This window comes from Pecten maximus, chromosome 3, assembly GCF_902652985.1.
Source record: "Pecten maximus chromosome 3, xPecMax1.1, whole genome shotgun sequence".
Lineage (NCBI taxonomy): Eukaryota > Metazoa > Mollusca > Bivalvia > Pectinida > Pectinidae > Pecten > Pecten maximus.
The window spans coordinates 39740037-39766569 of record NC_047017.1 but is presented as its reverse complement, the minus strand read 5'-3'; the positions used below and the strand labels follow the sequence as shown (position 1 = coordinate 39766569).

Below are 26533 nucleotides of genomic sequence, written 5' to 3'. Positions count from 1 at the left end.
GAAAAAGTAACAATTCAATGTCAAAATGGCTGTTAAGGATCACTGTTGCTAATTAATAACTGATTTTACTTTTAATAGAAATAAAAACTACATACGACATTAAAAGATAAATGTGAGGACAGAGCTGCCTTTCCATGACATTTATAAATGACAGAGTATTGCAGGCAAACAATGCATTATGTTGGCTAGTGTGCAAATAAATATCATAGCAAGGCAGTGATATGTTTTGAATCAGGTGTTAAAGGAGATAAAGTAAAGATAAAACACATGTTTAAGGGAAAGCTGATAAAGATTCAAAAGATCAATAGAGGAGAGATTGTAAGATTATCAAATATTAGAGGAGAAAGGGGTAACAACGGGATAAATACATATGTCACAGGGATACAATGTATATATATATAATATAGGTATTAGTTATTTTGTATGGCTAAGTACATGTGCACGTGGTCCAAAGTTTACTGTCAGTGTCTTGTCTGTTTAGTATTCGTTACTGTTCGTACGTTGATGTGTATTACCATATACGGTATGTTACCACCTGTCGGTAGTGTTCGTGTGTGGCTATATTTGGTAGTGTTGTGTCCAGGTGTGATAGGTGAGAATGTCCTGCAAAAGTGTGTGTGTATGTTAATAAAACTCGTATACTTTCGCTGTAAAACGCAGTCGGCCGGTAGAGAGCAGCCAGGACATATCCTCTGGGGTCCTTTGCTCATATATACATACTATATGTAGACATTTCGACACAACTATGACCAGTTGGTGAAGGTAAATATCATTTCCATGTGTAGAATATTATGAGTCGCAACTCCTTATTCATGGTATGAACCGTAATACTCGTTATTGTCATTATACTGAGGCCGGTTTTTCTGTGTATTTCAGGGATTTTTATGTGTCTATCTTGTTGTCTCGTCCATGTCGGGGAAAATAAACGGATCAACAGCAGTGAATGCATTGTGTTATTCATTTGGCTGTGACAAATGGCGCCCATGTAGGGACCCGGGAAAAATACTCAGCCTTGCCCCACAAGCAACGTTGTTACCCCTGGAAACTCGAGGACGAGTTCTTGCCTGGAAGGGGAGTATATAACCCTGGTAAATACTAGCCGCAATATACCGCTCGGCTAGAGAAATCTTCTCTTCAGCTCGATCGGTTGAGCGTAAGACTAGTAAGCCAGAGGTCCCGGGTTCGATCCCTAGCGGAGGCAGTGATTTAAATTGAATTTATCATGCGCTCTGTTACATTGGCGCCCATGTAGGGACCTCGGCTGAAGAAATACGACGAACAACGTTAACCCCAGCGGGAAAGGCGACGGGACTGAACATCGATACCTATACTTAGCTATTGACCAAGGAATCGAGTCTACGATAGAACAGCGCAAATTTAAATTTCTTTCTATTTGTCCGCAGGAAATGTGTGATGGAACAATAGACCATGGCCATGCCATTTTATTATATTGTATAAATTGACTTTGTGTGGTTTGTAACCGTAATATTGTACCAGAAGACCACAAACGTCGCATTCCGAAGGATATTCAAACTTCGTGAAACGAATGCGCCGGGAATACAGACACAAGCGTCTTGACGACTTGGAGCCCAGCTCAGCAGCGAAGAGGAAAAGGACAGACAAAGATTAGAAGAGGAAAAGGACAGGCAAAGATTAGAAGAAAAAAAGGACAGACAAAGATTAGAAGAGAAGGTGTAAGGAGGAGACAAATGTTTGGTCCAATCGAGGGGAGAGATAAGCTTTACCTTGACAAGCTGTGACTCAACCACACCCTCCATTACACTGACCAGCTTGTTTGTGATCTCATTGATGTGGTCCATGTAATCCTGTCACACAAGGAAACATAAGTCCTACACTATACATTGTTTACAAGTCTAAGAGCATTTAATGAATTGAATGCATCATGAGATATTAGATTTTATTTACTGAAGAAACAACAAAATTAATGAAAATCACAATATCACAGAACAAGTTAGCAGTAACATCCTAAAACTGAGCTGAATTACAGCCGGACAAACAATTTAGATTATAAAACTTATTTATTTTACAGCAATAAAGAAAGAAGTTGGCCAACAAAGTAGAGATCCTACTGTGGGAGGACACTGGGATTCATTTCTCAGTTGATATCAATAAAAGCAATAATTTAAAGTACTCAGACATAAACATACACAGTTTATCCATACAGTGTTATTTGTATACTAAGATGTCTTACCTTCTTGACTTGGTCAAAATGTTTTAGCATTGTTTTGTTTTTGTCAAGTAGGTGTGACTCAAAGTGCCCACGCACCAAAGGCATGTAATGCACAACCAGCTGCAGACAGCGAGATGCCAGTGCTGAAAAAAATAATCAGAATTAACAACCAAAAACAGCAAACAATCATGCTTTATAGTCATCCAGAGACAATAAAAAAAGTTGTGCTAGAAATACATCTTATCATAATGTACAACTACTTTCCACAGGCAAATTGGCTTTCAATAAATTTTAACTTACCTAAATTTTTTGTGGTGATAGTTTTCAGTCCAACTAACTGAAGTGCCCCAGCACCAAGCACAAGTTGGCATGTTCTTGAGTTAAAAATCTGTGAAAATATGAAAAGGAATATTGTATATATAAGTCAAGTTGATATGTAAATTTTCATAAATCATGTCAGTGAGTTTTGCTATAATTTGACACTCTAAGTTTTTTTCAAGATTTATGTGATATTTTTCTGTCATCTGCAATTCATTATAAACATTATGAAATCATTGTTATTGTTCCTATCTTTCTCCAAATTTGATACTTCAGGCCTGATGACAAAAAATCTGCAAAGCTAACAGCTTTTAATATTAAAAGACCTGTTTACATTTTCCAAAATTTATTTTGAATTACCACACTTTTGGCAGCAAGCTTCACTAAAAGGTCCGATTAAGATAAAAGTCATATGATATATATTAAAAGTAAATTTTTGACATGAACAAATTACCGTCTAAAAACTATCTACATACTTTATAAGCTCTATGAGTTGGGTAAGTTAAGGGTGGTAAGTTAAGGGTTTACTCACTTTTATCAGTTCTATGAGGTGGGTAAGTTAAGGGTATACTTATTTTTATCAGTTCTATGAGGTGGGTAAGTTAAGGGTTTACTCACTTTTATCAGCTCTATGAGGCGAGTCTGTTAAGGGTTTACTCACTTTTATCAGTTCTATGAGGTGAGTAAGTTAAGGGTTTACTCACTTTTATCAGCTCTATGAGGCGAGTCTGTTAAGGGTTTACTCACTTTTATCAGTTCTATGAGGCGGGTAAGTTAAGGGTTTACTCACTTTTATCAGTTCTATGAGGAGGGTAAGTTAAGGGTTTACTTACTTTTATCAGCTCCATGAGGTGAGTAAGTTAAGGGTTTACTCACTTTTATCAGCTCTATGAGGCGGGTAAGTTAAGGGTTTACTCACTTTTATCAGCTCTATGAGGTGAGTAAGTTAAGGGTTTACTCACTTTTATCAGCTCTATGAGGCGAGTCTGTTAAGGGTTTACTCACTTTTATCAGTTCTATGAGGCGAGTCAGTTAAGGGTTTACTCACTTTTATCAGTTCTATGAGGCGGGTAAGTTAAGGGTTTACTTACTTTTATCAGTTCTATGAGGCGAGTCTGTTAAGGATTTACTCACTTTTATCAGCTCTATGAGGCGGGTAAGTTAAGGGTATACTTACTTTTATCAGTTCTATGAGGCGGGTAAGTTAAGGGTTTACTAACTTTTATCAGCTCTATGAGGCGGGTAAGTTAAGGGTTTACTAACTTTTATCAGCTCTATGAGGTAGGTAAGTTAAGGGTGTACTTACTTTTATCAGCTCTATGAGGCGGGTCAGTTAAGGGTTTACTTACTTTTATCAGCTCTATGAGGCGAGTCTGTTAAGGGTTTACTCACTTTTATCAGCTCTATGAGGCGGGTAAGTTAAGGGTTTACTCACTTTTATCAGCTCTATGAGGCGGGTCAGTTAAGGGTTTACTTACTTTTATCAGTTCTATGAGGCGAGTCTGTTAAGGGTTTACTCACTTTTATCAGCTCTATGAGGCGGGTAAGTTAAGGGTTTACTCACTTTTATCAGCTCTATGAGGCGGGTAAGTTAAGGGTTTACTCACTTTTATCAGCTCTATGAGGCGGGTCAGTTAAGGGTTTACTCACTTTTATCAGCTCTATGAGGCGGGTCAGTTAAGGGTTTACTAACTTTTTTCAGTTCCTTACTTTTATCAGTTCTATGAGGTGGGTAAATTAAGGGTTTACTTACTTTTATCAGCTCTATGAGGTGGGTAAGTTAAGGGTATACTTACTTTTATCAGTTCTATGAGGCGGGTAAGTTAAGGGTATACTTACTTTTATCAGTTCTATGAGGCGGGTAAGTTAAGGGTATACTTACTTTTATCAGTTCTATGAGGCGGGTAAGTTAAGGGTATACTTACTTTTATCAGTTCTATGAGGCGGGTAAGTTAAGGGTTTACTAACTTTTATCAGCTCTATGAGGCGGGTAAGTTAAGGGTTTACTTACTTTTATCAGCTCTATGAGGCGGGTAAGTTAAGGGTTTACTCACTTTTATCAGCTCTATGAGGTGGGTAAGTTAAGGGTTTACTCACTTTTATCAGTTCTATGAGGCGAGTAAGTAGGTCTGGGGCAGCAGTAGGAATGTCATCTACACACTGACAGTATTCCACCATCATCTTGAATAACATGAGCACCGTCCTGTAATATATCACAGCTAGTTTCATATCTCTGTACAAAATCAGGGTTTCTTTATGAAAAGAATCCAGAAAGAAAGCTGTTGATTAAGCTCTAATGTGAATTTCACTTCAATACAACAAAATTTGTTTCAATTTTCATATAATGCAAATAATGATGACAACTTCCAGATAAACATTCATGAAACAAATTATGATGAAAACTTCTAAATAAATGTTTATGATCCCAATCATGATTTTCTACAGTAATTCACTCACCCGACTACAGAGTAACTTAAGCCATCCACTGACAATGTGCTGAATGGCTTTTTATCTGCAAGAAAACCTCACAATTTAATATAATACATGTACATTCACACATGTAAGTTAAGCAGTATGTGCAGTAGAGGACAGTTCCTAGGTTCAGTGACTATTATTTCATCTAAAATAGAAGACATCATCTTAATCACCTTTACAAAACAAGAGGCACATGGAGCCTGTATCCCTCACCGGGATAAATCAGTAATTTTGGCAAAGCACACTTAAGATTTTTACAAATACTTTTCTTATTTTAAGATATGCCTCTTATTATTAATTAAGTTTTGTGTTCTGCTTCCAAAAACAAACTTCAAAGCAAACAAGGGCCCTGCCATGCTGCTATATACGCCCAAATTCAAGAAGCCATCTGCCCATATCTCTGAGGCAGACTCACTATACAAATTGATTGGTTCCTGGTTCCCCTTCAACCAAGGATACTTCTGACCAAAATTCATTTCAGTGGTCCATGATTAGAAGCGATGTTTTGGAAAAGTTGAGAGAGGGATGACAGCTGTCACACCATCGCTTAAGCTCACTGGCCTGGCCTTGTGAGCTAATATAATAAGATCATTTCTGTTGTGTTTGAACACTGATTTAGCTGATATCGGTATCAAAGAAATAGACAATAGAATTTTACCTGCATCAGAAGTCCTCTCAATAACACAAAGTTTGCCTGGAACAAATAACAAATATCAATGACTTTACCTGTCATTCCTTAGAGGAGGAGAAATTCTCTTCTATATACATGTATGTCAGACATTAACATATGAATATATTCCCTACATGAATTATCTATATATCAAATCACAACAAAATTGAGGACTTAATGATTATATTCCCTACATGAATTATCTATATATCAAATCACAACAAAGTTGAGGACTTAATGATTATATTCCCTAAATGAATTATCTATATATCAAATCACAACAAAGTTCAGGACTTAATGATTATATTCCCTAAATGAATTATCTATATATCAAATCACAACAAAGTTCAGGACTTAATGATTATATTCCCTAAATGAATTATCTATATATCAAATCACAACAAAGTTGCGGACTTAATGATTATATTCCCTACATGAATTATCTATATATCAAATCACAACAAAGTTCAGGACTTAATGATTATATTCCCTACATGAATTATCTATATATCAAATCACAACAAAGTTCAGGACTTAATGATTATATTCCCTAAATGAATTATCTATATATCAAATCACAACAAAGTTGAGGACTTAATGATTATATTCCCTACATGAATTATCTATATATCAAATCACAACAAAGTTGAGGACTTAATGATTATATTCCCTACATGAATTATCTATATATCAAATCACAACAAAGTTCAGGACTTAATGATTATATTCCCTAAATGAATTATCTATATATCAAATCACAACAAAGTTGAGGACTTAATGATTATATTCCCTACATGAATTATCTATATATCAAATCACAATAAAGTTGAGGACTTAATGATTATATTCCCTACATGAATTATCTATATATCAAATCACAACAAAGTTCAGGACTTAATGATTATATTCCCTAAATGAATTATCTATATATCAAATCACAACAAAGTTGAGAACTTAATGATTATATTCCCTACATGAATTATCTCTATATCAAATCACAACAAAGTTGAGGACTTAATGATTATATTCCCTACATGAATTATCTATATATCAAATCACAACAAAGTTGAAGTATCACATTAGTGCTAGCTACACTATGTACCTGTACTATATAAGTTATTCTCATACAACTCTTACATCTCACCTGTTTTGGAGATGTGGTCGACCAGCTCCTGGAATTCGGCTGGAACATCTGCCTGTTTCCAGCGCTCATTGTCCAATATCAAACTGAATCATACATCAAAAACAGTGTTAGATAAGAAAACAGATACATCCACACCCCAAACCACAGTACTGTGTTTAATGAATGCAGAACCTCTCAATAAACACATCTCCAAATACGTGTACAGTCAAACCTGTCTATAACGACCTCCCAAGGGGAGGCAGAAAAACGGTCACTATAGACAGGTTGCCTTTATAGACAGGTCAAAATTTTCGCACCCACCAGTTTAAGTGAAACTGCCATAAATAACTTGTCTTTGAACAGGGCATTCAGAAGACCAATCAGAAGTCAAATAAATGCAAAAACTTTATAAATCTTAAGAGTTTAATCTTTAATGATTTTGTGGACCCAAAGACAAAATATAACTCAAAATGGTCTTATGGACATTTTTTTAAAATATTTTGTTCTGAAATTATGCTATATGTATCTATTAAATTATCTCCCTTTCTTTCTTAAATAAAGAAAAAGAATACACAGTAATTAATTATTTATTATATTTGTGTTACTACTAATTATTTTTTGATATAGTCTAACTTCGTAAAACCAAAACATTTTTTTTTTCGACCCAAATTGAAATCCGGATATTTGTGGCAGTTTATGACTTTTTATTAGTATTGACTAATTCAAGATGGTGGCAGTATAAACGCTAGTACTGACAGCTACGATTAAGAAAGGCATTTTTGGCTTTCATGTGAGTAAATCTTGTTGACAGATATGACTAGTGTTTGTTATTGAAATGATGTATCCTAGTAGTAATCACAAAATTAACTGACCGTGTCAAATGAAGCCACCTATGCACAGTTGTTATGTAACACCTACACGCATGGTGACCCAACTCCTCTCTCGCCGAGCCCCAGGCCAGGGCAACTACAGTAATTATAGACAAACAGGTGGTAGGGGTATTTTGATTATATAATCAGGCCAGGGTTGTGGTGGTCCTTTGTTTATATAATCAAGCCAGGGTCGATGTGTCTGAATTTTCCAGGGATTTTATGAGGGATGACTGCCGAAATCACCGGTCGTTAGTCACATTAGACAGGTACATGTAGTCGCTATACAGAGGGTCGTTATATAGTAAAATCTCACGGGGAATATCAAAACCAGTTGTTATAGACAGGCAGTCGTTATATACAGGGGGTCGTTAGAGCAGGTTTGACTGTACAGTTAACATCCAGATTAAAATTGAATAAAAGTACACTTTGTCCTGGGTATCATTTATGAACTACAAAAGTATGACCTTTCGACCCGTCACCAGTACAATGCCACATATCAAACAGCTCTGACAGAATACATGCTATACTGAATAAATCTGAACAGCTCTAACACGTAAAATACCACAATGAACAGCTTTGCTTTGACAATTAAAACAGCACATTTAACAGCTTTGAAAATGCCATAATGAACAGTTCTGAAACCCAACAATGTCATAACAAGAGATCTTGACACCCACCATCACATGATCTTTATTATACATATGGTATCAACAGTCATTTTAGCATGTGTCCAGTGCAGATTTTATTGATGCAATGTTTCGCTCACCTTAATTTTGTTCTTCTCTCATCATGGAAACGATTCACAAATCTAGATGCCTAGAATTAGAAATGTAAAGATTTTTTTTTCCAGATATCTTAAATGACTTGTTACTACATTTTAACATTGAATATTCTGTTTATGTAACAGTTTGAATAAAAACGTTTTTTCCATCTCATTTACCAGCCTAGCATACACTACATAATTATATATAACAGATAACTGTACATTACATATCTATAAATGTACACTGCATATCCATAATTGTACACTACATATCTATAACTGTACACTACATATCTATAACTGTACAATACATATCTATAACTGTACAATACATATCTATAACTGTACAATACATATCTATAACTGTACACTACATATCTATAACTGTACACTACATATCTATAACTGTACACTACATATCAATAACTGTACACTACATATATATAACAGATAACAGTACACTATATATCTATAACAGATAACTGTACACTACATATCTATAACTGTACACTACATATCTATAACTGTACAATACATATCTATAACTGTACACTACATATATATACCTGTACACTACATATCTATAAATGTACACTACATATATATACCTGTACACTACATATCTATAACTGTACACTACATATCTATAAATATACACTACATATCTATAAATATACACTACATATATATACCTGTACACTGCATATCTATAAATGTACACTACATATCTATAAATGTACAGTACATATCTATAAATGTACACTACATATCTATAAATGTACACTACATATCTATAAATGTACACTACATATCCATAACTGTACACTACATATCTATAACTGTACACTACATATCCATAACTGTACAATACCTATCTATAACTGTACACTACATATCAATAACTGTACACTACATATCTATAAATGTACACTACATGTTTATAAATGTACACTACCTATCTATAACTGTACACTACATATCTATAACTGTACACTACATATTTATAAATGTACACTACATATCTATAACTGTACACTACATATCTATAACTGTACACTACATATCTATAACTGTACACTACATATCTATAAATATACACTACATATATATACCTGTACACTACATATCTATAAATGTACAGTACATATCTATAAATGTACACTATATATCTATAAATGTACACTACATATCTATAAATATACACTACATATATATACCTGTACACTACATATCTATAAATGTACACTACATATCTATAACTGTACAATACATATCTATAACTGTACACTACATATCTATAACTGTACACTACATATCTATAAATATACACTACATATATATACCTGTACACTACATATCTATAAATGTACACTACATATCTATAAATGTACACTACATATCCATAACTACACTACCTATCTATAACTGTACACTACATATCAATAACTGTACACTACATATCTATAAATGTACACTACATGTTTATAAATGTACACTACCTATCTATAACTGTACACTACATATCTATAACTGTACACTACATATATATAACTGTACACTACATATCTATAAATGTACACTACATATCTATAAATGTACACTACATATCCATAACTGTACACTACATATCTATAACTGTACAGTACATATCTATAACTGTGCACTACATATCCATACATGTACACTACATATCTACAACTGTACACTACATATCTATAACTGTACAATACATATCTATAACTGTACACTACATATCTATAACTGTACACTACATATCTATAACTGTACACTACATATCTATAACTGTACACTACATATCAATAACTGTACACTACATATCTATAACTGTATACTACATATATATAAATGTACGCTACATATCCATAGCTGTATACTACATATCTATAAATGTACACAACATATATATAACTGTACATAACATATCTATAACTGTACACTACATACCTGTGATTGTAGACTAAGTCGTAAAGAGGCACTGCGTCTACCACACACTCCTTCACAGTCATTCACAAATCCCTCTACTACTCGTGATAAGTTCACAAATTCGTTAGATGATAATCTCTCTAGAAACCCATCCTGTAAAACAATAGAGAAACATTATCATAACATTTACAGATTCATCAGTCAACTCTACAATAATGGACATCCATTATCACAACATTTTCAGAAATAGAAATGCTTTACTTCAACTGTCAGCAATTTTACTTTCTGGATCAGACTCAAAAACAAATAGGAACAAATAGGGATCAAATGACAAGAAAAACATATATGTTAAGATTGAGACGAGGGAAACCAACATAATTTTTTCATGAAATCTAAGTATCTAGTAAGAATAATTTTCTTTAAAATGTAAACTTCATTTATTTTACAACAACTACAACACAAGTTATATCAACTTATATTAATCACACTTGTTGGTGCGGATGGAAGTGCGTGAGGGGTCTTACTGGTGGAGGAAACCAGACTACCCAGGGATCACCCACGTGGTTACCCCATACCTTTTCGAGTCTGATCAGGAATTGAACCTAGCCGCCTAGGTGGAAGGCAAGTATGTTACCACAGTACCACCTGACCGGCGACCACCCTGGAACTTTTTGTGAATTAAAAATCTCAATACAATAACTGTCAGCCACTTTGTCATCTGGATCAAACTCATGATAGAGCTAGCTGACAGGTCAGGAATGTCCTTACCTTGTGGCAAGGTATCTCAAATATACATCATACATATTACATATATGCCTCCATATCTGTTAGGCTAACAGAATTGGAATACCTGTATTAAACTCTTTTGTTTGAATTCATTTGCTTCATTTTAATTCTAAATACGTCTCCCACTAAGAACTTAGGTCATATTTAGAGATCTACTTTGTCCTTGACCTTTTCAACCAAATGACCTTTATTTTTGACACATTGACCTTGATTTATGGACAGATGATTCCTTGTTGAATTCAAACTAACTTCATAGGATCTTTAAAAAATGCTCATTCATGAAAAGATACAAAACTGGACCGTGAACTTTAACCCAGTAGCCCTGACATTTTGCAAGAAGACTCCTTGTTCATATTCCGACCTCTTTGATTCATAATCTCATAACAAAATATCAATTAATCATAGCATAAAAAATGTGACCTTGACATTTTATCTAGAGAATTCAACCTTTATTCAACTGATTCCTTGTTTAATTTTGACCAACTTTTCTTCATGTTATCACAAGTTGTTCATCATGCAGTGAAAAGATACAAATTTGACCTTGACCTTTGACACCATGACCTTGATCTTTGGTCAGCTGACTCCTTATTCAATTCTTAAGATCTTTGCTTTATCATTGCAGTTTCCAAAAAATTATGATAAAAATCTTCAATTCTCAAAATCCAATGTGACTGCCTGTTGACCATCTTGTTTCCAGATCAGACTCAAAACCCAAATGGGCACAACTAGAAACCAAGGGGAACCTACACATGAAGTTTGAGAAATATTCCCTCTGCAGTTTTGAAGAAATAGCGATAACAAACTTCATTACCAAATCCATGATTGCCATCTAGCAGCCAGTTTGTTTCCTTAATCAGACTAAAATCAAATGGGCCCAACATGAGACCAAGGGGAACCGACATATGAAGTTTGAGAAATATTCTTCCAATCCTTTTCCAGAAATAGCGGTAACAAGGATTGTTAACGGACAAAGGGACGGACAGATTACAGACCGACAATGGTATAGTACTGTAACAAAAATTACCTTTGACCGAGCTACAATGACCTTGACACAGCGGTCATGAGAAAAGTCACACATGTTGATGAGTAAGTCAGAGAGACTGGAGCTGACAGTGACAAAGTCAGCATCACTTATCATCAAATCAGCTGCATCCTCACTCCTGTCAGATTAAACACATATATTAATTACTGACGGATTAACATAGTGACGTATAATGTTACAGAATATAATATCTTCCATTGAAATCAAATTTGCAATATCTTAGGTGTAGATGGCGTGAAAATGAATTAAATCTGTTTATGGGTTCATATTAAAATATCCTGTACACAAGTTTAACACTGAGGGACACACATAGTGATATCTATAACCCCAGACACACATAGTGATATCTATAACTCCAGACACACATAGTGATATATATAACCCAGGACACACATAGTGATATCTATAACCCCAGACACACATAGTGATATATATAACCCCAGGACACACATAGTGATATCTATAACCCCGGACACACATAGTGATATCTATTACCCCAGACACACATAGTGATATATATAACCCCGGACACACATAGTGATATCTATAACCCCGGACACACATAGTGATATCTATAACCCCGGACACACATAGTGATATCTATAACCCCAGACACACATAGTGATATATATAACCCCGGACACACATAGTGATATATATAACCCCGGACACAAAAAGTGATATATATAACCCCGGACACACATAGTGATATCTATAACCCAGGACACACATAGTGATATATATAACCCCAGACACACATAGTGATATATATAACCCCAGACACACATAGTGATATATATAACCCCGGACACACATAGTGATATCTATAACCCCGGACACACATAGTGATATCTATAACCCAGGACACACATAGTGATATCTATAACCCCAGACACACATAGTGATATATATAACCCCAGACACACATAGTGATATCTATAACCCCGGACACACATAGTGATATCTATAACCCCGGACACACATAGTGATATCTATAACCCCGGACACACATAGTGATATCTATAACCCCGGACACACATAGTGATATCTATAACCCCAGACACACATAGTGATATCTATAACTCCAGACACACATAGTGATATATATAACCCCGGACACACATAGTGATATCTATAACCCCAGACACACATAGTGATATATATAACCCCAGGACACACATAGTGATATCTATAACCCCGGACACACATAGTGATATCTATAACCCCGGACACACATAGTGATATCTATAACCCCGGACACACATAGTGATATCTATAACCCAGGACACACATAGTGATATCTATAACCCCGGACACACATAGTGATATCTATAACCCCGGACACACATAGTGATATCTATAACCCCAGACACACATAGTGATATATATAACCCCGGACACACATAGTGATATATATAACCCCGGACACACAAAGTGATATATATAACCCCGGACACACATAGTGATATCTATAACCCAGGACACACATAGTGATATATATAACCCCAGACACACATAGTGATATATATAACCCCAGACACACATAGTGATATATATAACCCCGGACACACATAGTGATATCTATAACCCCGGACACACATAGTGATATCTATAACCCCGGACACACATAGTGATATCTATAACCCAGGACACACATAGTGATATCTATAACCCCGGACACACATAGTGATATCTATAACCCCGGACACACATAGTGATATCTATAACCCCAGACACACATAGTGATATCTATAACCCAGGACACACATAGTGATATCTATAACCCCGGACACACATAGTGATATCTATAACCCCGGACACACATAGTGATATCTATAACCCAGGACACACATAGTGATATCTATAACCCCAGACACACATAGTGATATATATAACTCCAGACACACATAGTGATATCTATAACCCCGGACACACATAGTGATATCTATAACCCCGGACACACATAGTGATATCTATAACCCCGGACACACATAGTGATATCTATAACCCCGGACACACATAGTGATATCTATAACCCCAGACACACATAGTGATATCTATAACCCCGGACACACATAGTGATATCTATAACCCCGGACACACATAGTGATATCTATAACCCCAGACACACATAGTGATATCTATAACCCCAGACACACATAGTGATATCTATAACCCCAGACACACATAGTGATATCTATAACCCCAGACACACATAGTGATATATATTACCCCAGACACACATAGTGATATATATAACCCCGGACACACATAGTGATATCTATAACCCCGGACACACATAGTGATATCTATAACCCCGGACACACATAGTGATATCTATAACCCCAGACACACATAGTGATATCTATAACCCCGGACACACATAGTGATATCTATAACCCCAGACACACATAGTGATATCTATAACCCCGGACACACATAGTGATATCTATTACCCCAGACACACATAGTGATATATATAACCCCAGACACACATAGTGATATCTATTACCCCAGACACACATAGTGATATCTATAACCCCAGACACACATAGTGATATCTATAACCCCGGACACACATAGTGATATCTATAACCCAGGACACACATAGCGATATCTATAATCCAGGACACACATAGTGATATATATAACCCCAGACACACATAGTGATATATATAACCCCAGACACACATAGTGATATCTATAACCCCAGACACACATAGTGATATCTATAACCCCAGACACACATAGTGATATCTATAACCCCAGACACACATAGTGATATCTATAACCCCGGACACACATAGTGATATCTATAACCCCGGACACACATAGTGATATCTATAACCCAGGACACACATAGTGATATCTATAACCCCGGACACACATAGTGATATATATAACCCCAGACACACATAGTGATATATATAACCCCAGACACACATAGTGATATATATAACCCCGGACACACATAGTGATATCTATAACCCCGGACACACATAGTGATATCTATAACCCCGGACACACATAGTGATATCTATAACCCAGGACACACATAGTGATATCTATAACCCCGGACACACATAGTGATATATATAACCCCAGACACACATAGTGATATATATAACCCCAGACACACATAGTGATATATATAACCCCGGACACACATAGTGATATCTATAACCCCAGACACACATAGTGATAAATATAACCTCGGACACACAAAGTGATATATATAACCCCAGACACACATAGTGATATATATAACCCAGGACACACATAGTGATATATATAACCCCAGACACACATAGTGATATATATAACCCCAGACACACATAGTGATATATATAACCCAGGACACACATAGTGATATATATAACCCCAGACACACATAGTGATATATATAACCCAGGACACACATAGTGATATATTTAACCCCAGACACACATAATGATATATATAACCCCAGACACACATAGTGATATCTATAACTCCAGACACACATAGTGATATCTATAACCCCAGACACACATAGTGATATCTATAACTCAGGACACACATAGTGATATCTTAAACCCAGACACACATAGTGATATCTATAACCCAGGACACACATAGCGATATCTATAACCCAGGACACACATAGTGATATATATAACCCCAGACACACATAGTGATATCTATAACCCCGGACACACATAGTGATATCTATAACCCCGGACACACATAGTGATATATATAACCCCAGACACACATAGTGATATATATAACCCCAGACACACATAGTGATATCTATTACCCCAGACACACATAGTGATATCTATAACCCCAGACACACATAGTGATATCTATAACCCCGGACACACATAGTGATATCTATAACCCTGGACACACATAGCGATATCTATAACCCAGGACACACATAGTGATATATATAACCCCAGACACACATAGTGATATATATAACCCCAGACACACATAGTGATATCTATAACCCCAGACACACATAGTGATATCTATAACCCCAGACACACATAGTGATATATATAACCCCGGACACACATAGTGATATCTATAACCCCAGACACACATAGTGATATATATAACCCCGGACACACATAGTGATATCTATAACCCCAGACACACATAGTGATATCTATAACCCCGGACACACATAGTGATATCTATAACCCCGGACACTCGTAGTGATATCTATAACCCCGGACACACGTAGTGATATCTATAACCCAGGACACACATAGTGATATCTATAACCCCGGACACACATAGTGATATCTATAACCCCGGACACTCATAGTGATATCTATAACCCCGGACACACATAGTGATATCTATAACCCCGGACACACATAGTGATATCTATAACCCAGGACACACATAGTGATATCTATAACCCCAGACACACATAGTGATATATATAACCCCAGACACACATAGTGATATCTATAACCCCGGACACACATAGTGATATCTATAACCCCGGACACACATAGTGATATCTATAACCCCGGACACACATAGTGATATCTATAACCCCGGACACACTTAGTGATATCTATAACCCCAGACACACATAGTGATATCTATAACTCCAGACACACATAGTTATATATATAACCCCGGACACACATAGTGATATCTATAACCCCAGACACACATAGTGATATATATAACCCCAGGACACACATAGTGATATCTATAACCCCGGACACACATAGTGATATCTATTACCCCAGACACACATAGTGATATATATAACCCGGACACACATAGTGATATCTATAACCCCGGACACACATAGTGATATCTATAACCCCGGACACACATAGTGATATCTATAACCCCAGACACACATAGTGATATATATAACCCCGGACACACATAGTGATATATATAACCCCGGACACACAAAGTGATATATATAACCCCGGACACACATAGTGATATCTATAACCCAGGACACACATAGTGATATATATAACCCCAGACACACATAGTGATATATATAACCCCAGACACACATAGTGATATATATAACCCCGGACACACATAGTGATATCTATAACCCCGGACACACATAGTGATATCTATAACCCCGGACACACATAGTGATATCTATAACCCAGGACACACATAGTGATATCTATAACCCCGGACACACATAGTGATATCTATAACCCCGGACACACATAGTGATATCTATAACCCCAGACACACATAGTGATATATATAACCCCGGACACACATAGTGATATATATAACCCCGGACACACAAAGTGATATATATAACCCCGGACACACATAGTGATATCTATAACCCAGGACACACATAGTGATATATATAACCCCAGACACACATAGTGATATATATAACCCCAGACACACATAGTGATATATATAACCCCGGACACACATAGTGATATCTATAACCCCGGACACACATAGTGATATCTATAACCCCGGACACACATAGTGATATCTATAACCCAGGACACACATAGTGATATCTATAACCCCGGACACACATAGTGATATCTATAACCCAGGACACACATAGTGATATCTATAACCCCGGACACACATAGTGATATCTATAACCCCGGACACACATAGTGATATCTATAACCCCAGACACACATAGTGATATCTATAACCCAGGACACACATAGTGATATCTATAACCCCGGACACACATAGTGATATCTATAACCCCGGACACACATAGTGATATCTATAACCCAGGACACACATAGTGATATCTATAACCCCAGACACACATAGTGATATATATAACCCCAGACACACATAGTGATATCTATAACCCCGGACACACATAGTGATATCTATAACCCCGGACACACATAGTGATATCTATAACCCCGGACACACATAGTGATATCTATAACCCCGGACACACATAGTGATATCTATAACCCCAGACACACATAGTGATATCTATAACCCCGGACACACATAGTGATATCTATAACCCCGGACACACATAGTGATATCTATAACCCCAGACACACATAGTGATATCTATAACCCCGGACACACATAGTGATATCTATAACCCCAGACACACATAGTGATATCTATAACCCCGGACACACATAGTGATATCTATAACCCCGGACACACATAGTGATATCTATAACCCTGGACACACATAGTGATATATATAACCCCAGACACACATAGTGATATCTATAACCCCAGACACACATAGTGATATCTATAACACCAGACACACATAGTGATATCTATAACCCCAGACACACATAGTGATATCTATAACCCCGGACACACATTGTGATATCTATAACCCCAGACACACATAGTGATATCTATAACCCCGGACACACATAGTGATATATATAACCCCAGACACACATAGTGATATCTATAACCCCAGACACACATAGTGATATCTATAACCCCGGACACACATAGTGATATCTATAACCCCAGACACACATAGTGATATCTATAACCCCAGACACACATAGTGATATCTATAACCCCAGACACACATAGTGATATCTATAACCCCGGGCACACATAGTGATATATATAACCCCAGACACACATAGTGATATCTATAACCCCGGACACACATAGTGATATATATAACCCCAGACACACATAGTGATATCTATTACCCCAGACACACATAGTGATATATATAACCCCAGACACACATAGTGATATCTATTACCCCAGACACACATAGTGATATCTATAACCCCAGACACACATAGTGATATCTATAACCCCGGACACACATAGTGATATCTATAACCCAGGACACACATAGCGATATCTATAATCCAGGACACACATAGTGATATATATAACCCCAGACACACATAGTGATATATATAACCCCAGACACACATAGTGATATCTATAACCCCAGACACACATAGTGATATCTATAACCCCAGACACACATAGTGATATCTATAACCCCGGACACACATAGTGATATCTATAACCCCGGACACACATAGTGATATCTATAACCCCGGACACACATAGTGATATCTATAACCCAGGACACACATAGTGATATCTATAACCCCGGACACACATAGTGATATATATAACCCCAGACACACATAGTGATATATATAACCCCGGACACACATAGTGATATATATAACCCCGGACACACATAGTGATATCTATAACCCCGGACACACATAGTGATATCTATAACCCCGGACACACATAGTGATATCTATAACCCAGGACACACATAGTGATATCTATAACCCCGGACACACATAGTGATATATATAACCCCAGACACACATAGTGATATATATAACCCCAGACACACATAGTGATATATATAACCCCGGACACACATAGTGATATCTATAACCCCAGACACACATAGTGATAAATATAACCTCGGACACACAAAGTGATATATATAACCCCAGACACACATAGTGATATATATAACCCAGGACACACATAGTGATATATATAACCCCAGACACACATAGTGATATATATAACCCCAGACACACATAGTGATATATATAACCCAGGACACACATAGTGATATATATAACCCCAGACACACATAGTGATATATATAACCCAGGACACACATAGTGATATATTTAACCCCAGACACACATAATGATATATATAACCCCAGACACACATAGTGATATCTATAACTCCAGACACACATAGTGATATCTATAACCCCAGACACACATAGTGATATCTATAACTCAGGACACACATAGTGATATCTTTAACCCCAGACACACATAGTGATATCTATAACCCAGGACACACATAGCGATATCTATAACCCAGGACACACATAGTGATATATATAACCCCAGACACACATAGTGATATCTATAACCCCGGACACACATAGTGATATCTATAACCCCGGACACACATAGTGATATATATAACCCCAGACACACATAGTGATATATATAACCCCAGACACACATAGTGATATCTATAACCCCAGACACACATAGTGATATCTATAACCCCAGACACACATAGTGATATCTATAACCCCGGACACACATAGTGATATCTATAACCCTGGACACACATAGCGATATCTATAACCCAGGACACACATAGTGATATATATAACCCCAGACACACATAGTGATATATATAACCCCAGACACACATAGTGATATCTATAACCCCAGACACACATAGTGATATCTATAACCCCAGACACACATAGTGATATATATAACCCCGGACACACATAGTGATATCTATAACCCCAGACACACATAGTGATATATATAACCCCGGACACACATAGTGATATCTATAACCCCGGACACACATAGTGATATCTATAACCCCGGACACACATAGTGATATCTATAACCCCGGACACTCGTAGTGATATCTATAACCCCGGACACACGTAGTGATATCTATAACCCAGGACACACATAGTGATATCTATAACCCCGGACACACATAGTGATATCTATAACCCCGGACACTCATAGTGATATCTATAACCCCGGACACACATAGTGATATCTATAACCCCGGACACACATAGTGATATCTATAACCCAGGACACACATAGTGATATCTATAACCCCAGACACACATAGTGATATATATAACCCCAGACACACATAGTGATATCTATAACCCCGGACACACATAGTGATATCTATAACCCCGGACACACATAGTGATATCTATAACCCCGGACACACATAGTGATATCTATAACCCCGGACACACATAGTGATATCTATAACCCCAGACACACATAGTGATATCTATAACTCCAGACACACATAGTGATATATATAACCCCGGACACACATAGTGATATCTATAACCCCAGACACACATAGTGATATATATAACCCCAGGACACACATAGTGATATCTATAACCCCGGACACACATAGTGATATCTATTACCCCAGACACACATAGTGATATATATAACCCCGGACACACATAGTGATATCTATAACCCCGGACACACATAGTGATATCTATAACCCCGGACACACATAGTGATATCTATAACCCCAGACACACATAGTGATATATATAACCCCGGACACACATAGTGATATATATAACCCCGGACACACAAAGTGATATATATAACCCCGGACACACATAGTGATATCTATAACCCAGGACACACATAGTGATATATATAACCCCAGACACACATAGTGATATATATAACCCCAGACACACATAGTGATATATATAACCCCGGACACACATAGTGATATCTATAACCCCGGACACACATAGTGATATCTATAACCCCGGACACACATAGTGATATCTATAACCCAGGACACACATAGTGATATCTATAACCCCGGACACACATAGTGATATCTATAACCCCGGACACACATAGTGATATCTATAACCCCAGACACACATAGTGATATATATAACCCCGGACACACATAGTGATATATATAACCCCGGACACACAAAGTGATATACACGTATATAACCCCGGACACACATAGTGATATCTATAACCCAGGACACACATAGTGATATATATAACCCCAGACACACATAGTGATATATATAACCCCAGACACACATAGTGATATATATAACCCCGGACACACATAGTGATATCTATAACCCCGGACACACATAGTGATATCTATAACCCCGGACACACATAGTGATATCTATAACCCCAGACACACATAGTGATATATATAACCCCAGACACACATAGTGATATCTATAACCCCGGACACACATAGTGATATCTATAACCCCGGACACACATAGTGATATCTATTACCCCAGACACACATAGTGATATATATAACCCCGGACACACATAGTGATATCTATAACCCCGGACACACATAGTGATATCTATAACCCCGGACACACATAGTGATATCTATAACCCCAGACACACATAGTGATATATATAACCCCGGACACACATAGTGATATCTATAACCCCAGACACACATAGTGATATCTATAACTCCAGACACACATAGTGATATATATAACCCCGGACACACATAGTGATATCTATAACCCCAGACACACATAGTGATATATATAACCCCAGGACACACATAGTGATATCTATAACCCCGGACACACATAGTGATATCTATTACCCCAGACACACATAGTGATATATATAACCCCGGACACACATAGTGATATCTATAACCCCGGACACACATAGTGATATCTATAACCCCGGACACACATAGTGATATCTATAACCCCAGACACACATAGTGATATATATAACCCCGGACACACATAGTGATATATATAACCCCGGACACACAAAGTGATATATATAACCCCGGACACACATAGTGATATCTATAACCCAGGACACACATAGTGATATATATAACCCCAGACACACATAGTGATATATATAACCCCAGACACACATAGTGATATATATAACCCCGGACACACATAGTGATATCTATAACCCCGGACACACATAGTGATATCTATAACCCCGGACACACATAGTGATATCTATAACCCAGGACACACATAGTGATATCTATAACCCCGGACACACATAGTGATATCTATAACCCCGGACACACATAGTGATATCTATAACCCCAGACACACATAGTGATATATATAACCCCGGACACACATAGTGATATATATAACCCCGGACACACAAAGTGATATACACGTATATAACCCCGGACACACATAGTGATATCTATAACCCAGGACACACATAGTGATATATATAACCCCAGACACACATAGTGATATATATAACCCCAGACACACATAGTGATATATATAACCCCGGACACACATAGTGATATCTATAACCCCGGACACACATAGTGATATCTATAACCCCGGACACACATAGTGATATCTATAACCCCAGACACACATAGTGATATATATAACCCCAGACACACATAGTGATATCTATAACCCCGGACACACATAGTGATATCTATAACCCCGGACACACATAGTGATATCTATTACCCCAGACACACATAGTGATATATATAACCCCGGACACACATAGTGATATCTATAACCCCGGACACACATAGTGATATCTATAACCCCGGACACACATAGTGATATCTATAACCCCAGACACACATAGTGATATATATAACCCAGGACACACATAGTGATATCTATAACCCCAGACACACATAGTGATATCTATAACCCAGGACACACATAGTGATATCTATAACCCCGGACACACATAGTGATATCTATAACCCCGGACACACATAGTGATATCTATAACCCAGGACACACATAGTGATATCTATAACCCCAGACACACATAGTGATATATATAACCCCAGACACACATAGTGATATCTATAACCCCGGACACACATAGTGATATCTATAACCCCGGACACACATAGTGATATCTATAACCCCGGACACACATAGTGATATCTATAACCCCGGACACACATAGTGATATCTATAACCCCAGACACACATAGTGATATCTATAACCCCGGACACACATAGTGATATCTATAACCCCGGACACACATAGTGATATCTATAACCCCAGACACACATAGTGATATCTATAACCCCAGACACACATAGTGATATCTATAACCCCAGACACACATAGTGATATCTATAACCCCAGACACACATAGTGATATATATTACCCCAGACACACATAGTGATATATATAACCCCGGACACACATAGTGATATCTATAACCCCGGACACACATAGTGATATCTATAACCCCGGACACACATAGTGATATCTATAACCCCAGACACACATAGTGATATCTATAACCCCGGACACACATAGTGATATCTATAACCCCAGACACACATAGTGATATCTATAACCCCGGACACACATAGTGATATCTATAACCCCGGACACACATAGTGATATCTATAACCCCGGACACACATAGTGATATCTATAACCCCAGACACACATAGTGATATCTATAACCCCAGACACACATAGTGATATCTATAACCCCAGACACACATAGTGATATCTATAACCCCAGACACACATAGTGATATATATTACCCCAGACACACATAGTGATATATATAACCCCGGACACACATAGTGATATCTATAACCCCGGACACACATAGTGATATCTATAACCCCGGACACACATAGTGATATCTATAACCCCAGACACACATAGTGATATCTATAACCCCGGACACACATAGTGATATCTATAACCCCAGACACACATAGTGATATCTATAACCCCGGACACACATAGTGATATCTATAACCCCGGACACACATAGTGATATCTATAACCCTGGACACACATAGTGATATATATAACCCCAGACACACATAGTGATATCTATAACCCCAGACACACATAGTGATAACTATAACACCAGACACACATAGTGATATCTATAACCCCAGACACACATAGTGATATCTATAACCCCGGACACACATTGTGATATCTATAACCCCAGACACACATAGTGATATCTATAACCCCGGACACACATAGTGATATATATAACCCCAGACACACATAGTGATATCTATAACCCCAGACACACATAGTGATATCTATAACCCCGGACACACATAGTGATATCTATAACCCCAGACACACATAGTGATATCTATAACCCCAGACACACATAGTGATATCTATAACCCCAGACACACATAGTGATATCTATAACCCCGGGCACACATAGTGATATATATAACCCCAGACACACATAGTGATATCTATAACCCCGGACACACATAGTGATATATATAACCCCAGACACACATAGTGATATCTATTACCCCAGACACACATAGTGATATATATAACCCCAGACACACATAGTGATATCTATTACCCCAGACACACATAGTGATATCTATAACCCCAGACACACATAGTGATATCTATAACCCCGGACACACATAGTGATATCTATAACCCAGGACACACATAGCGATATCTATAATCCAGGACACACATAGTGATATATATAACCCCAGACACACATAGTGATATATATAACCCCAGACACACATAGTGATATCTATAACCCCAGACACACATAGTGATATCTGTAACCCCAGACACACATAGTGATATCTATAACCCCAGACACACATAGTGATATCTATAACCCCGGACACACATAGTGATATCTATAACCCCGGACACACATAGTGATATCTATAACCCAGGACACACATAGTGATATCTATAACCCCGGACACACATAGTGATATATATAACCCCAGACACACATAGTGATATATATAACCCCAGACACACATAGTGATATATATAACCCCGGACACACATAGTGATATCTATAACCCCGGACACACATAGTGATATCTATAACCCCGGACACACATAGTGATATCTATAACCCAGGACACACATAGTGATATCTATAACCCCGGACACACATAGTGATATATATAACCCCAGACACACATAGTGATATATATAACCCCAGACACACATAGTGATATATATAACCCCGGACACACATAGTGATATCTATAACCCCAGACACACATAGTGATAAATATAACCTCGGACACACAAAGTGATATATATAACCCCAGACACACATAGTGATATATATAACCCAGGACACACATAGTGATATATATAACCCCAGACACACATAGTGATATATATAACCCCAGACACACATAGTGATATATATAACCCAGGACACACATAGTGATATATATAACCCCAGACACACATAGTGATATATATAACCCAGGACACACATAGTGATATATATAACCCCAGACACACATAATGATATATATAACCCCAGACACACATAGTGATATCTATAACTCCAGACACACATAGTGATATCTATAACCCCAGACACACATAGTGATATCTATAACCCAGGACACACATAGTGATATCTTTAACCCCAGACACACATAGTGATATCTATAACCCAGGACACACATAGCGATATCTATAACCCAGGACACACATAGTGATATATATAACCCCAGACACACATAGTGATATCTATAACCCCGGACACACATAGTGATATCTATAACCCCGGACACACATAGTGATATATATAACCCCAGACACACATAGTGATATATATAACCCCAGACACACATAGTGATATCTATTACCCCAGACACACATAGTGATATCTATAACCCCAGACACACATAGTGATATCTATAACCCCGGACACACATAGTGATATCTATAACCCTGGACACACATAGCGATATCTATAACCCAGGACA

At 37.2% G+C, this 26533-nt stretch overlaps 1 protein-coding gene across 1 annotated transcript in view; it reads right to left on the bottom strand.

Moving 5' to 3' along the window:
* LOC117324144 (vacuolar protein sorting-associated protein 54-like) overlaps positions 1-26533 on the bottom strand; it is a 50602-nt gene that overhangs the window by 13133 nt on the left and 10936 nt on the right. Inside the window, exons 13-22 of the mRNA XM_033879816.1 lie at positions 12167-12302; positions 10378-10509; positions 8416-8465; positions 6799-6881; positions 5643-5678; positions 4967-5021; positions 4607-4712; positions 2492-2579; positions 2213-2334; positions 1746-1826 (exon numbers count right to left, since the gene is read on the bottom strand). Of these exons, the coding sequence (XP_033735707.1) occupies positions 1746-1826; positions 2213-2334; positions 2492-2579; positions 4607-4712; positions 4967-5021; positions 5643-5678; positions 6799-6881; positions 8416-8465; positions 10378-10509; positions 12167-12302 (889 nt within the window). The remainder of the gene's footprint in view (positions 1-1745; positions 1827-2212; positions 2335-2491; positions 2580-4606; positions 4713-4966; positions 5022-5642; positions 5679-6798; positions 6882-8415; positions 8466-10377; positions 10510-12166; positions 12303-26533) is intronic.